The sequence below is a fragment of the Haemaphysalis longicornis genome, unplaced genomic scaffold (genome assembly GCF_048455015.1).
Source record: "Haemaphysalis longicornis isolate Haplotype H1 unplaced genomic scaffold, Haemaphysalis longicornis Haplotype H1 scaffold_2, whole genome shotgun sequence".
NCBI lineage: Eukaryota > Metazoa > Arthropoda > Arachnida > Ixodida > Ixodidae > Haemaphysalis > Haemaphysalis longicornis.
In genome coordinates, this window is record NW_027526295.1 from 238,721,632 (window position 1) to 238,737,512 (window position 15,881).

The 15,881-nt window shown below is 49.3% G+C and overlaps 1 protein-coding gene across 1 annotated transcript in view; it reads left to right on the forward strand.

The window, feature by feature from the left end:
- LOC144170217 (arylsulfatase B-like) overlaps positions 1-15,881 on the forward strand; it is a 38,453-nt gene that overhangs the window by 2,733 nt on the left and 19,839 nt on the right. The window contains exons 4-6 of the mRNA XM_077699867.1: positions 2,148-2,260; positions 8,407-8,517; positions 11,589-11,714. Of these exons, the coding sequence (XP_077555993.1) occupies positions 2,148-2,260; positions 8,407-8,517; positions 11,589-11,714 (350 nt within the window). The remainder of the gene's footprint in view (positions 1-2,147; positions 2,261-8,406; positions 8,518-11,588; positions 11,715-15,881) is intronic.

The window sequence follows — 15,881 nt, forward strand, 5'->3', positions numbered from 1 at the left end:
ATATATATATAAAACCTCGGAAAGCAAAGGGGAGAATGTGGTAGTTCATAGAAACAGATGAATTTTTTGAGTCAGAAAGAAAGTGGTGAAAGAATGCCCGCCGGGTGGCATCCGAACTCACGACCTCCCGAATACCGGTCTGGTGCGATAACCACTACGCTACCGGCGGGGCTGTTTCCCCACCACTTTCTCGGGTATTTATGTTAAGGTATTTTTTGTTTCCTGCACTTGGGGGTGGTAGCCAGCGCCACTCGGACTACTCGGGGTGAAGGTGACCTTCTTTTTAGATGCGACGCATCTCTTGCTCTGAGGCATGTCCCTCCTGCGTCGGCGTCGGCGGCGTCCGCACGCCACCTGCGCATGCGCGACTCTCCTCCGCTCTTCTCTCCGACAGCTGCCCGCAACACTCTCACTCCGTCTCATTATCATAAACAACAGCTGCGTGCGCGCGCTTCGCTCGCTTCGCTCCGCTCCCGTCGTGCAAGTGCGGGCATGCGCGTCTCTCCTCCGCTGTCTCCTCTCCTTCAGGCGCTGTGAATATGAAGCGGGTAGCGCGCTGCGGCGGTTCAGTCAGCGCTCGCTCTCGTTCGACTTCGCGTCACAACACGTTTCACCCGATTTAGAGAATCAACCCAACGGAAACACCAATAGAACCCCCCGATGCGTCGCATCACACCAGGGTTCCCTCGCGGGAAGATGGGCGTAATTTTAACCCCCGGGCCCTGACTCGAGTGGGTACGACATGTCGAGAGTGGGCGATCAGCGTGGAACCCTCTTAAGCTCCCTATGGCACCAAGACTGCCAGAACAGAGGCTATCGCTATGCATGGAGCAAATCAGAATAGGAAATGAGGGGACCGTTGAGGGTTCAACGCTGGTCCACCACTCTCGACATGTCGTAGATACACGAGCCACGGCCCGGGGGTTAAAAAGAAGGGCCTTCACCCTTCATCCAATAATCAAATTAACTGAAATTATAAAAATGAACTAACCGAATTTTTAAAAAATAATTGCGGCCATAAAGAGTAATACTTTCTTATTCACAGACATTCACAGCCTTAAGTGTCCATGAGAACCTTATATTTCGACCTCCCATAGAAAACATGGTGCAGGGAATTGAACGGTTAAAGTGAGTGTGGAACACTTTCCATAAACGCTTTCACTCCTTCCTTCCCGTCTGGAAGCTCTGCGAAAGTTATAGCTATTGCCAGCACGGAGGGAGACTGCGTCATTTGCTCGTCGCAGCGAATACGCCTTCATTTCTGCTTTGATTTTGTGACTGTCTTCTTAAAGTGGTTATCACATGCGTTCTTTGCTGCAACTTGTGGAAAGCCGGAAAACAGCCGCTACACCACTGTAATGACGCAATTCCAGAAGTCGAAGAACGCGAAGACCGGCAAGGAGAAAAAAATATTTTGAGCAAATTTTGAAGTTATCTGATGGGCATAGAGCAGTAATGCTTGCTTGAAGTACTTGGTGACCCCCTAATATATGCACTGTATTTGATGGTTGACTACGTTCTGAAAGCATTCAAGATTTTAAAACAAAGTTGGAAAAAGTGTTGTACCGTCTCTTTAAGTTGGCCAAAACAAAACATTTCCACACACAAAAAAAAAAACTTACGTTATGACTGTTTTTATACCGACGTGGCCGACAAACGAAAACCCAGCGCAAAAAAAAAAAAAAAATAGCAGAAAAACAAATCTCAAGCTTTCTTTCCGAACCCGTTTGAACCTGTTCGGGCGGCCGCAACAGAATGGTGCTCCGGAACCGAACCCGGAACCGATCCTGAAAGGCTTAAGAACCCGAACCAGAACCGAACCCGAAAAAATACCGGTTCGACATCCTGTGCTTAACAGATACGTGTTCTGTGTGGGTGCCAGTGCGCATATGTCTACGTAAGGTGCGAACGATTGGTGCCGTGATCACGTTTTTTACGCCACTCCAGGTCCGTGACTCGAGGGGACGGATAAATGCGTCCGCCTTTACTCAGAGCGCCCCGCTTCACTATCTTTAACGCTGAAACACGCATTTCATACTTTACTAAAATTCACTGTAATGCCTGCACAACTGCGTAGTCGTACTGATGTTTGTTGCAGGGATGTGCCAATTTTGTTTTTATTTGCTTGCACTTGTTGTCATGTGCAGGCTTGCAGAACTCTGTGATCCAGGGAGCAGAACCTTGGGGATTGCCACTGGAAGTGGAAATCATGCCGCGATACCTGAAGGAGATAGGCTATGAGACGCACTTGGTAGGAAAGGTAAGGGGTGATTTACTCTCGGTTCACTCACTACATAAAGGGCTATATCACAAACATGAACATTGAATTCGCACCGTGTTTCCAGTATATATGTGTATTGGTCGAAGTTTGATATTATGATAAAAACTGCTAATATCAGTGCGCTCACAGCTTAAGTTGCGCCGTTTGTGTAGCTCTGGAGGTAACAGTGAATAATTTACACACCGGGGCGACTCATTAGCTACGATGTTTTGATCTTCGTGCCATTCCCACTAAATTTTCTTTCATTTCTCTTGGCGAGCAACTGCCGATGCGCACCCAGGTGTCATCGAGAGCAGGTGCACCCCCTCCCCGTACATCATGTTTTGCCTATCAAAACTTCACCCCACCCACCCCCCTCAAGCATGTGTTATCGGCTTTTTTGTTTGGTCACAGGAAAAGCTAGTCCACAGGGCGCGCGTGGGTACGTGTGTTGTTAAGCCCACCGTTGCTTGTCCGAATTGCTTTCACAATTCCCACAATGGGAGTTTGCGTTGTTAGTTCACAACTAAACTCACCCGGCACACCTCGATGTTTTAACACGAAACAGTTACTACAGGCTCATTTCTCTGAAACTATCGTGCTCACCAGCTGTGCCTGAAACTGACCCCATTACACCGAGCCGGGAATGACGACGGCTGCCATTGCTTACTTTGAGTAAAAAAAAGTGTTGCAGGATCTTAAAAATCGAAGGCAGGGATGACTAAATTGACGAGACACTACTCAACGTCGACGTTTCGCCGAACACGGCGTTCCAAATTTATGATGGACGAAACTGTTCCGAGGGGAAGGGGGGGGGGGGGGGAGAGAGAACACCAGAAGCTCCATAGCGCGTCCACAGAAATAATTTTTGCCGGAGGTACAGCAAAAACGGCGCTATGCACGAGGTTCGGCGCTGACTCGCGGGCGACTCGCTAGATGCCGCAAGCTGCCCTAAGGCGGCCACTTTGAAACGAATTGATCCGAACTGAAATTTCCAGCAAAAGAGGCAGATATATACGCGGTCATTTTGAATGCGTAGCAGTTATTGCCGAGTACCCACCCAGCCGGGACCATGCAACGGCCTGTATTTTCACAGAAACGGATATTTGGCGAAGTAACGCATGCAATCGTTATAATAGCGTAAATGTAAATAATTGGTCGAACAAAATTTTGAAACACCAAAACATACAAACAATAAAAATAAAAAAAATTACCAAAATGACCTGACGGAATCCAAAATGTGCACCTTATATATATATATTCAAAAAAGAAAAACTAACGAATTCTAAACAAGCAAAGCCTGGTGAAGACCGTTGAAAATACGAATGTAAAAAATATCAAGAACGGGCCAACCCTGCACTACACCTTGAATCTTCGGAAAAATACGTAATTAGCAAACTAAAGGCATTTAATCGCTATAATTTTGTAAATATTCATTATTAGAGAAAAGGAACAAAACAAAACCTATAAACACCAAAATGAGCCAACGTATTTGGCTACTCATTGCCAAACCTTATTGTTAAAAACTTACAATGTAGACAAGGGGCATAAAAATTCTCCGCATTACTAGACAGCTTTCTCAATATCTGCGTTTTTTTAATCGGCTACAAGTAGCGTTTCACTCTCGCCGTTCGAAAGAACAATTTATAGGGCTGCACGCAAATTGGATTGGATTGGAAAACATTTAATGAGCATAAAAGTGGGTGGCTTTCTCAGTCCAGATAGCCGCGAGCTAGCGCAGCTGCTTGGGCGCGAGTGATGAGGCGTTCTTGGTCCTCGCACCGTGAGCTGGCCAGCTCGCGCTCCCACTGCTCAGGGGATGGGGAACGGAGGGGGTTTGGCGCGTAGGGGCATTCCCAAACTAGGTGGTAGGTAGTGTTTTGGACGGAGCAAGAAGGGAAGTTGTAGGGGTAAGTGGAGGGAGATATGTGGTGGAGTATCGTGGTGTTGTAGAATGTGTTGGTCTGCAGTCGACGCCAAATGCGAGCCGCCTGTGGCTGAGGGATGGGTGAGGAGGAGGGTATTGAAGCCGCAGTTGGCGATAATGATATAGGATTTCAGTGTATCGGGGAGGGACCGGGGATAGATGGAGGGTTCGGAAAGGTCCTCTTCCGTCGACGAAAACACCCGGAATGTAAGAGCGCGGGCAGCGGCGTGTGCCGCCTCGTTTCCCTCGAGGGAAGAATGGCCTGGTGTCCATACAATCTGGATGTGGGGTGGATCCTTGATTGATGATAGTATCTTCAGCGCTGAGGGAGAGATGCGGCCTGTACAGTAGTTGCGGCAAGCCTGTTGCGAATCTGTGAGGATTGCCACGTAGTTAGAGGAAGCCGTGGTCGCTGCTAGAGCGATGGCTGTCTCTTCAGCCGTCGTGGTGCTTGCGTGGAGAATGCTAAGGGAGGTAACATTGACAGATTTGGAGTCGACGACAACCAGTTCGTGAGCAGGGCGGGATGTATACGGAACGACGTCCGTGTATCGGGTGTCCGGTTTGTTGTGGTATTCGGCCCGGAGGCGGGTGACGCGGGCCTGTCTTCTGCCTTGATTGAAGGAAGGGTGCATGTGTTTGGGGATGGAAGACACGAAGATGTGAGCGCGGAGTGATGGAGGGATACTCTGGGGGGTGTCTAAAGGAAGAGGAGTGGGGTAGCCTAGTTTATGCAGTACCGTGCGACCCGTAGGGGTGAGGGCAAGGCGAGTGAGTTGCTGGACCCGCTGTGCTTCGAGGAGCTCAGAAAGGGAATTGTGGATACCTAATTGCCGAAGGCGGACAGTAGACGTGAAGGCAGGGAGGCAGAGGGCGATTTTGTATGATTTCCTAATTAGGGCGTCTAATTTGGCATGTTCCTTTGGTTTGAGGTTGACGTAGGGAGTACCATATGTAATGCGGCTGATCAGTAGGGCTTGAACAAGACGGCAGGTGTGTGGTTCTTTTAGGCCATGGCGCTGGGTGCAGATTTTTCTGATGAGATGTGTGAGCTGGGTGACTGTGACATGAAGTTGTGGGAGAATCGCCGCCCCAGAGCCATCTGCGTGGAACGTCACACCAAGTATACGGAGTGAGGACACTTGGGGAACGGGCGTAGAATCGATCGTGACTGACGGGTCCGGAGTGGGGTTTGGGGGACGGCCTCGGGTGCGGGCTCGAAGAACGAGGAGTGCGGATTTATGTGGTGCACATGTCAGACCACGCTGCTGCAGGTACCCGAGTGTGCAATCAACGGCTTGCTGGAGAATGTCTTGTTGATCTCCTGGGGATCCTGCGTTAGTCCAGAACGTGAGGTCATCCGCATAGAAAGCGTGCTGAAGGTTGTGGATGGCAGAAAGCTGGGCTGGGAGTTGAAGAAGGGCTATGTTAAAAAGGAGCGGAGAGATTACAGAACCCTGTGGTGTTCCTTTCGGCGGAGTCGGGAAAGGGTCAGACTGGAGGGGGCCAATACGAAGCGTTTCGGTGCGGTTCTTGAGAAAGGCCCGGACGAAGTTGTATGTGGCCTCCCCGCAATTGGTTGTTTGCAGTCCTTGGAGTATTGCGGCATGCGTGACATTGTCAAATGCTCCTTGTACATCTAATGCAAGTATAGAACTGGGGTGCGTTTTGCTTAGGTTTTCGATAATTTGCTCTTTAAGTTGTAAAAGCACATCTTGGGTAGACAGGTGTGCTCGAAATCCAAACATAGTATGATGATAGAGGTCATTGTCCTCCAGGAATGCCGTAAGTCGGGAGTGAACGAGGTGCTCGAAGAGTTTACCCAGGCATGATGTGAGGGAAATAGGGCGAAGGTTGTCAACGGAGATTAGTTTGTGTGGTTTCGGGATGAGGGTGATGTCGGCGTGGCGCCACTGAGGAGGAAGGGTGCCGGCTGCCCAGTGCTTGTTGAAGAGGGCAAGGAGGGAGTTGAGGGAGTCTTCATCGAGATTTCGCAAGGTCTTGTTGGTTACTCGATCTTTTCCAGGGGTGGTATTGCGCGTGATGCGGGTGAGGGCCTGCTTCAATTCTTGAATCGAGAAGGGGGCATCAAGCGCAGGGTTCGGTGTACCCATGTAGTCGTCAGATGGAGGAGGTGGCGGGGTTTGCGGGGGACCAAAAACCTTCGTGCGTAGGGTGTCTAGAAGGTGGGCAGGGGGATGGGGGTAGTTATGAATCACACGTTGAATGTGGTGATACGTGGCAGTCTTGGAGTGTTTTGAGCCCAGCAGATGTCTCAGAATACGCACGTTTTGTGCTAAGCGTACCCTGAAGCTCGTCGCAGAATGAGCGCCAATTTTGGGTTTGAAGGGTTCGAGCGTATTCCGAGGCACGCTGGGTGACTTGAGCGATGCGGCGCTTTAGCGAGCGATTGTGCCTGCGCGTCTTCCAGCGGTTTACTAAGCCTCGTCGGGCTGCCCACAAATGTGCGAGATGGGCGTCCACAGAGGGATTGGCTGTAGTGAGGGGGATAACTTTTGTGTGCTTCTGAACCAGGGACAGAAGCTGCGATGTCCATTCTTCGAGGTCCGTGATGTCATCTGGCAGGGAGGTGGGATCCTTGCGTAACGAGGACCAATCGGTGAGCGTAGCGTGACCGATTTTACGCTTGAGGGGAAGGCAGCGAATAGTGAGCGCCAGAATGTGATGGTCACTCCCCAAAGTATCCGGTAGTCTCTGCCACTCTAGGTGAGGGGCATTTCGAGTGAAAGCCAGGTCTGGGTTGGTGTCGCGTGAAACACTGTTCCCTATACGGGTCGGGAGGGCTACGTCGTTGCACAGCGTGAGTGCGTGGTGCTGCGTTGCGTGAAGGAGGGCAGTGCCTTTTCTTGTGGCTTGGTTATAACCCCATGAGTGGTGAGGGGCGTTGAAATCCCCAAGCAGGAGAAGAGGGTTAGAGCCGGCTTTTTGTGTAGCCATCAGGAGGAGGGGGTCGATATCCTTAAGCGGGTGTTGCGGAGGACTGTACACGTTGAGGATAAAGAGGCTGTGTTGACCCGGGTGAGTTGGGAGAATCTCGACGAAAGTGTGGTTAATGGATGAAGGAATATCATGCTGCTGCGCCGTGAACTTTTTAGAGACGAACACTGCTGTGCGATGAGAGGGATCCTGGGTGAAACATTCGAAACCACGAAGCGTTGGGGTTGGCGTATCGGTTTCCTGGAGGGCAATAACGTCTGGGGGAGATTGGCATATGTAATGATCGAGCTGGGCTTTTTTGCTGTTATATGACCGGCAATTCCATTGATAGATGGTAATCTCGGAGGGGTCAGTCATCATCGGACGGGAGTGGGATGGCGGCGGCTATCTGGGCATCGGGATGCTGAGATATCTTCGGCTTCTTCGATTGAGGAGTCCTGTCACCTTCGAGGGCGTCAAGGCGCTGCAGAATAGCCTGGGTAAGGTTGGATGTGCTAGCCTGTTCTAGGGCGGTCATGCGCTGGGTGAGGGAGTCAGTGAGCCGAAGGAGAGTCTGCGCAGTGTCGGTAATGGTTTTGTTGAGAGCAGCCAAGGCATCGGTGATCTGTTTTTCGACAAGCGGCATGATTTGCGTACGAATCTTTTCGTCAATGAGGGCGTCGGCTGGTACGTCAGAAAGGAAGGGTGGGGGTGGGGGTAGGGAGGCAGTATCTGGGGGCGGTAGCATTTTCGGGGCTTGTTGAGAGAGGCGGTTAGCGTTTTCGAGCGCTTCAATACGCTGGAGCATGGCGGCGTTTTGCTCTTTTATTTCGGCTAGAAGTTGTTCTATTGCGGGCGGGGCCGGGGGAAGTGTGGTTTGAGAGGCTGGTGCAGGTGGCGTGGGGAGAGGAGGGAAGGATTGAGCAGTGGGGGAGCGCGAGACAACAGCTGACCAGCTCACCTGTCGGGGGTCGATGTCCGATGCTGGAGGGGTGGTTTGTCTATAGTGGGTGGGGCGAGGCTTGGAGACGGGGGGTGCAGGTATGAGTCTCTTAGGGCAGTCTTTGCTTGCGGTTGCATGGGGGAGGTTACACAGTTTGAACTGGGGACTGCACGCAAATTATTTATTTTTATGTGCTTTAAGAGGACTTATTCTTTTTAGGCATATGACAGCAAGTAACAAGAACAAACTCCATGCTTACTTGTTTGTGCGTGTCGACGACCTTGTTTTCTAGGCCTACCGTGCAGCATCACATGTGTGGTGTTACGTCTAATCTTTCAGTGGCACCTTGGCTACTTCAAAAAGGAGTACACGCCCACGTATCGTGGATTCGACTCCTTCTATGGACTACTCCAAGCCGAAGGAAACTACGAGAACCACACCTACGAAATGGTACGGCAGCGGACGGGGCAATCTTCTGGGGGCACATTACGCACAAAGGGTGGCTGGGCCCTCCGAAGTAGATATTAATATTGTACAAAAACATAATTTTTAGGCTTGATGTCCTTTAGGACAATATTCTTTCTATTCAGGGGAGAGGGTACCTAACGTGAACATTTTGGTCTGTCTGTCTGTCTGTCCGTCGGTTCGTCCATCCGTCCGTCTCTGTCCGTCCGTCTGCCCGTCTGGGTCTGTCTTTCTGTCTGTCTTTTCGTCAATATGTTTGTATCTCTTTTACTCGATTCATTCAACTCGGCCGAAAAGAACGGAGGAAGGACGCTGTAACGCGAAGTATATGTTGGCAAGACTGTTCCAAAATACTAGAATTGCTGGAATGGCTCATGCATGTCTGCATTGTTCAATGAAAAATTAACCTGGTGCCTACTTGAGGCAATATGTTAGCAACCGAGAGCACAAGTGCTCCTTTAATAATAAACAAACTGTGGATTGGTGTTTGCGATAACAAATAAAAATTCAGTGCCCTTCCACTCCGTGAAGAAGGATGACCAGCGAAGTTCGGCGCAGCCCAAATAATTCACGACGGAAAACACGGCGTTTGTTTGTAACTTGCGATTGAGCGTACTTCCTAGGCAATTATCTGACTGAAACTTGACGAATGAGGAGGCTTCGTCGGAGCCGAAGTTGCACTGTCGATTCGCGTATTGGACACGCCGCGCCAAGCCAATTGCTGATTCCGTTTCTGCTTGACGTAGACTTCGAAACTGTATGCGGTTGGCCCGCTGTGAAGTAGAGCCGTCGAAACGAGGCGCGGGGCCCTGAACGAGATATTCGTAGTCGTTGCCGGTGCTTGCGCCCGCCGGTCTGGCTGACTCAACCATGTGCGCAATTCTACCCGCTTTTTTTCCCAAAAAGGTCTTCAAGAGTGCTGCTTTGCGTTGCGGAGTGAAATTTTCGCAGCCTGCTGCGATAAGGTATGTTGCGAACGAGCGGTGCCACTCGCGTCGTGGAATGGCCGGCCTCCCCGGGCCCGGCAAAAATGGAGGTGGCTTCGCGGCTATGTCAGCCATGTTGCGTATGGTCGAGGAAGGAGAGCTCACAAATTACTGAATGGCGGGGCGCTACCTTTGTTTGCTCCCTTGAAATAGCTGTTGCAACTTGTCGATGTTTTGCAGTATGGCTTCACCTTGACATTTTTCTTGATGCATTTGCTGCTTGAAACTCGATGCCCACCGATTTCGTGACTGTGATGCTGGCCGCAGTTTTCGTCCCGATGCGGTCTACTGCGTATAGGCCTAACGCTCTACCGAACTTGACTGAACATTTCAGCCGACATGCGCAAACAAAACACTTGCGACCAGTACGGCGGCTTACATGTTATTAAAGAGATGTGGGGAGTTACATTTTCGATGGTTCAGGAGTCGACTGCGCCATTGTATACTGTCGCGTCGGCGACGGTCCCGCAGGGGCGAAGCAAGAGACGTGCGCACGAGATGAAGAGTCAAGCCAAAGAGGTCCTTTATTCCGGTCGCGTCACATATATACACTGACTGACGTCACATGTTATCCCCCTGGTGGTAGAAACACCGACATCAAAACCGAAACTGAAACCCCCGGATACTACATATACTGTTACAAGGAGATTTGCCTGTACAGCGTGGCTACGCACAGAGGCGATTGCTGTGTAGGCCATGGCGAATCGAGGTGATTGGCCATCATGTCTGGCCATATAGAATAAAAAGAAGAGGAAGACGAGGCTTGGTGCCCGGCTGAGACTCGAGAGCTAACGTCTCCCTAGAGATAGATTCTCGCCACATAAACTAGCCTTCATCTTGCTTCTTGCTTCCCCGTAAAGTCTTCGTGAGATGCTGGGTTGAGCAGGAGCGAAGAATCTCGTCGATAACTTTGGACAAGAAGCGGCCGCCCCTGTCGGTGTGGAGCACCGTGTGGAGCACCGTGGTGCAGAATGATATCCTGTTGGACAAAGTCGGCAACTTCCGTGGCACAACTGCTTGGCATTGCACGAATAATCGCGAACCGCGTTATGTAATCAGGAGCTACGACTATCCACTTGTTTCCGGATGTGGGGGTAGGAATAGGTCCAAGGAAGTCCATTCCCACACGAAAGAACAGCTGAAAAAAACCGGGAGGTGCTGTGGGCGGCCGTTTCAGGCATTCGCAGGCGTCGTGCGCATTGACTTAGCGCCGTAGGTAGCGATAAGGTCCAGGCCAAGAAAACCGGCGCCGTACTCGATCGTACGTGCGGTTGAGTCCCAGATGACCAGCCACGGGAGCGTCGTGCAAATAAACAAGGACCGTGGAACGCTGATGTTCAGTAACACCTGAAGCAACGCAGAACCATACGAATGGAACTAGCGACGGTATAGCACGCTATCATGTAGTAGGTAGGCATGGAGTGAACGATGGAGAGATGGGTCGGTCATGTGGTTCATTATTGCGCCACCGCCTAACAATGCTTTGGGCAATGTTGTTATTCTACCTTCTTGAAGTTAGATATTGAAATATGCTTCAAGGCTGTCATTTCATTTGTCGAGCTTCATTTCTTGCAGGCTGTTCGCCATAAAGCAAGCGTTATTTTTTTTTCTTGATCACAGATAACTTTTTTTTCTGTTCCCTAAGCTTGAAGAGGCCTTCATTCTATAATTTGTTTTAGATATATTTAGTAGCACCAGCAAGATTTTTGAGAAACTGGCGCTACAGTGCACCCAACGCCACCTGACCTTAACCATTACGCTTTAGCCGAAAGTTCTACTTATTGCGCCATAGTTCAGGGAGCTACTTCTTGCTGTTCATATAGGTGCCCGTGGACAATGTTATTCGTGCGCAAGAAGACGCAAATAATCCAGACCTACCCAAAAGCACCGGGTCATGTTAGTTTGGCACAAACCCACAAAACAGAATTCCTTCCCGTGATTCCCCATAATTCCTAACATAATCCCCACCCGCACCATATCCCCTATGAAACAGGGTGCCCACATCGAATATGTAACACCCTTGAGACCAGCCTTGACCTCGATTAAGCCTATTCTTCTTCGGCCTTTTAGGATAACCGAACAGGACTGGATTTCTGGATCGGGACGGAACCTCTCCGGAACGAAACGGGGCACTACGCGACGACCTTGTTCACCCAGCGAGCCGTCAACCTAATCAGAAGTAGGAAGAAGAACAAGGTAAATAAAAAAAGAAAAGCTACACTGCTGGGCTGAACACCGAAATGTGTGTTCTTGGCGTTGCGTATAGCGAGTGTGTCTAGCAATCTTCTTGTCACACTGTTGCTATTTCTCGATAAGGTCGAACTGTAATTTGTTCAAACGAGGGTGACACCCGTACAATTTGAAAATAAATTCGCCGCATGCTGCTGAACACACCTCGGCAAAACTGGACGTCGCTCACTCGCGCTCACTAACAGAATATATTTTTCCTCAAGCACTTGCGCTCACGCTCACCACTTGCGCTCATTCGCACTTACGCTCTTTACTCGCCCTCATCACTCGCACTCACTCGCTCTCAAACACTCACTCACTCGAACAGACAGACAGACAGACAGACAGACAGACAGACAGACAGACAGACAGACAGACAGACAGACAAACAGACAGACAGACAGACAGACAGACAGACAGACAGACAGAGCAAAGTTTTCGAATTTAAGTAGCCAAAGAAAGACGATCGTCTTTAAAGGCCCTCGTGCAGCAGCCAAAGCGTTCGCGAAGCGAGGCTGCTAAGAAAGGAGCAGCCTCCCAACGAAGGCAGGCAAAGCGACCGGGTGTCTGGACATCACTGAGGAAGCGTCTGCGGGCCGCTCACGAAGCCCTTCACCTGGCGCAATGGCGTTGCACTCAAAGCCCAACTTCGCCATGTCTCGGCGTCACCGGAATTATCGCTGGCAGTTCACAAGGTTTACATCTTCGATATAGTATCTGTATATGTAGAGTTTCGGCGAGAGTTTGTTATAAGCATTTTCGGCCGTAGAAACCGGTTTTCTAATCGCAGAAAATACGGAGGGCTCTACGGCCGTTTGAAAACCTTGCGAAGTGATGACCCCGTTCTCTCCTGGCATAAGTTAGGGTAATTCACAAACGCTGTCACAAAACACGGAGCACAAGAGGGTGCAGAAAGTTCATAATCTTGCTAGTATTTTCCCAACCCGTTCTCATGAGCGGTTTATGCACTATTTTCATTCAGGGGAAACGACGGTTTGAATAGTAAGCTTATCGGTAATCTTGGTTCCATGCTGATCCATCTGCTGAGCCAGCCGGCAGCACAGAACTTCCGCAGGAAGCTCCATGTATCATCGTCATCATTAGTCAACACGCAAGCCCCAGAACATGTCCTCTAAGTTGCTCCTCACCTGCAGTCCCCTCCACCACCACTGTGGCTGACGTAAGAAAGGCCTTAGGCGCACTGGAGCTCCGGACGTGGAAAGTTTTTGTTGTGGCCAACTCGCCTGCTAGCGCCTGCTTGAAAAATTGTAAACCCACCCATGTCACGTTTTGAAGGCTCCGAACAGCAGGGAGGATCATTTCATGGTATTTCAGAAGGCATGGTATTTCAGAACTTCGCAACGCGCACCGACGGATATCAGTCGTCGGTTAGTCCGCAGGAAATGGCCTGAAACACGTCTCTGTCACTGCTACACATATCCGCATACCTTAGCACCTATCGAGAAAAGTATGCCCAACAATTTACGCCCCGTTTCCACGCAGGAAACTTCGTAAAATGGCCCGAACGCCAAGCACAAGAATGAGAGTATTGCGAGCGCCCCAGAGGCACGGCAGCTGAAGCATCGATGCTTTACTCATAAATAATCACAGCGCGAAAGACGGGACAGAGAGAAGAATAACCACTGGACGGGGACCACTTTCTAGTCGGAACGAAGATCAAATGGAAGGCAACCGCGGCCCGCGGTTGGGAAAATCCTGAGTACGGTGATGGCAGACGATGGAGCAAAAAAGAAAAAAAAAACAGCATCGCTGCATGCTGATGAAAGAATCCATCGTGCACGATGGTTACCGACATAAAAGCAGCACCAAACAGCTCCTGTGGCTGAATATTATTTCTAATTGAACCATGTCAATTAGGTTTAGTGGTTAACTCGCCGCAGTATCCCAGTGGCTAAGGAGTTGTGCTGCAGTTCGCAAGGACGCCGATTTGATCCCGGCCTCTGCGGCCGTTTTCTGATCGCAGCAAAAAACGAGAACGCCTATGTACCGAGATTCGCCGAAATTTCGCTTTGCCGCACAGCGTATTCTGCTGAATAATCCTGATGACGGACCACGACAAGAAGAAGTGCGAGCGATATGCAGCATCGCTGAAAAAAATCACTTCTCTGCCAACAACTTCTCAAGTAAAATTGTGATATCAAATCGTTGAATAAAGCAATACAATCAATACTTATAAAGAGAAGCGCCCGACTGACTGACTGACTGACTGACTGACTGACTGACTGACTGACTGACTGACTGACTGACTGACTGACGGACTGACCGACCGACCGACCGACCGACCGACCGACCGACCGACCGACCGACCGACCGACCGACCGATTCATCAATGCCCAGGCGAAACTCCGGCCCCTAGGGACTTGCAACTTCGGGAGAACATTCGTGTCACGACGTAGAGGCCTCTACGTCATGACACTCCAAATAACACTCCAAAGCAAGAAAAAAGAGAAAATTGTGTTTTTGTAAATTCGTCATTATCTCGCTCACCCTTTCCAATATCCAAGTGCATTTTGCTGATATGTGTAGCTCTTACGAATATCTAAAAAGGAGTTTTACAGTTTTCCCCTTACCAACGCTATTGTGCCGATTCTGAAGTTCAAAATCAATCAATCAATCAATCAATCAATCAATCAATCAATCAATCAATCAATCAATCAATCAATCAATCAATCTTTACGTTGGTATCAACAATAGCACAGATACCAGGGGCAAAGGCAAAAAGCCAGAGAAAGAAGGCTTGACGGGGTCCGTGCCCCTTACGTAGAAATGTACAGAAAAAATATACATACACGTGAAACGGTAACAAAAGTATATGCAGAGTTAAAACTTTATACAGCAAGCATTCTTGATCAGCACGTGCGTGAAGACGCACTTCAGGCAGAAAAATGAGGACTCTTCTATAATAACAGTTTCACCCAGCGAGTTCAGTAATGACGGCAGTGTAAAGGAAAGCAACTGGCTGCCATAATCCGTGCGTGTATGGGGTATCACCTATGTTTCAGCATGGCGAGTATAGTGAACAAGGCTGTTTCGTTTCATAGTTGATAATTAATCGATGATGTTACGCTTTATTCCTGCGTAGTAACGCTTGAAAAGCGTGTCTTTATACAAATGTGTAGCAGCGCGGATACAAAGTTATTAAAAAATGGGACAAGTGCGAGCATCATGCGGCAAGTTTTAGATAGCTCTCACAGCTTTCTTTTGTAAGATATGAGGTTTTGTTATGTTTGACATTGTTGTATTTCCCCAGACCAACTGGGAGGAATTTAGTTCGAATACAAAAAGTGAATTATAAATTATTAGCTTAACACTTCTTGGGAGATAGAAACGCAGCCTGGTAAGAACACCTGTAATACGCAAATTTTGATGAATTCGCTCGATGTGCCTATTCCACAGCAGGTGTTCTTCAAATATTATTCCAAGTCTTTTTGCGTGACCTACTATTTCAATTTTAGGAGTACCAAGCATAAGATCTCCATCAACATTTTCTTTTCAGTTTTTTCCTCTCAAAGGCACAGCCTTCTTTTCAGTGGTATTTAGGTTTAAAGTTTCCCAGCCGAAAAAAACCATTGGCCGACCTATTGGCGTTCCAATAGGTCGGCCAATTGGTCGACCAATTGGTCGGCCAATAATGTTTTAGGCACCCATTGGCGTACCCATTGGCCGGCCAATTGGGCGACCCATTGGCCGTCCAATTAGGCGACCTATTGGCCGACCCATTGGAACGCCAATAGGTCTTCCCATTTGCCGCCAACTTGTTGCACTTTTAGTTGGTTCATCCCATTGCCGCAGCCACTCCATCTGAGCTGCCGCTGCAGTGCGCTGGTTACCTGTATCACAAATACAAGAACTCTTGGAATGAATGAATATCTTTATTGCTCTGTTTGTATACACAGCATGCAGACAGTTCGTCGTTTAAGCAATTTTTCACAGGCCATTGTCCATGCCGCGCTCCGCTCGCCGCAGGCTGGCTGGACCTTCACAAAGTGAGTGGCAAAAGCGAACAATGGGTTAACTTTATAATAAACCGCAGTTTCGCGCATTAAAACAACAAGGCACTGAAATTTTGCGTGGCGTGAGCTCACCTCTTCAACAACGTCCCGTGCATGGCGA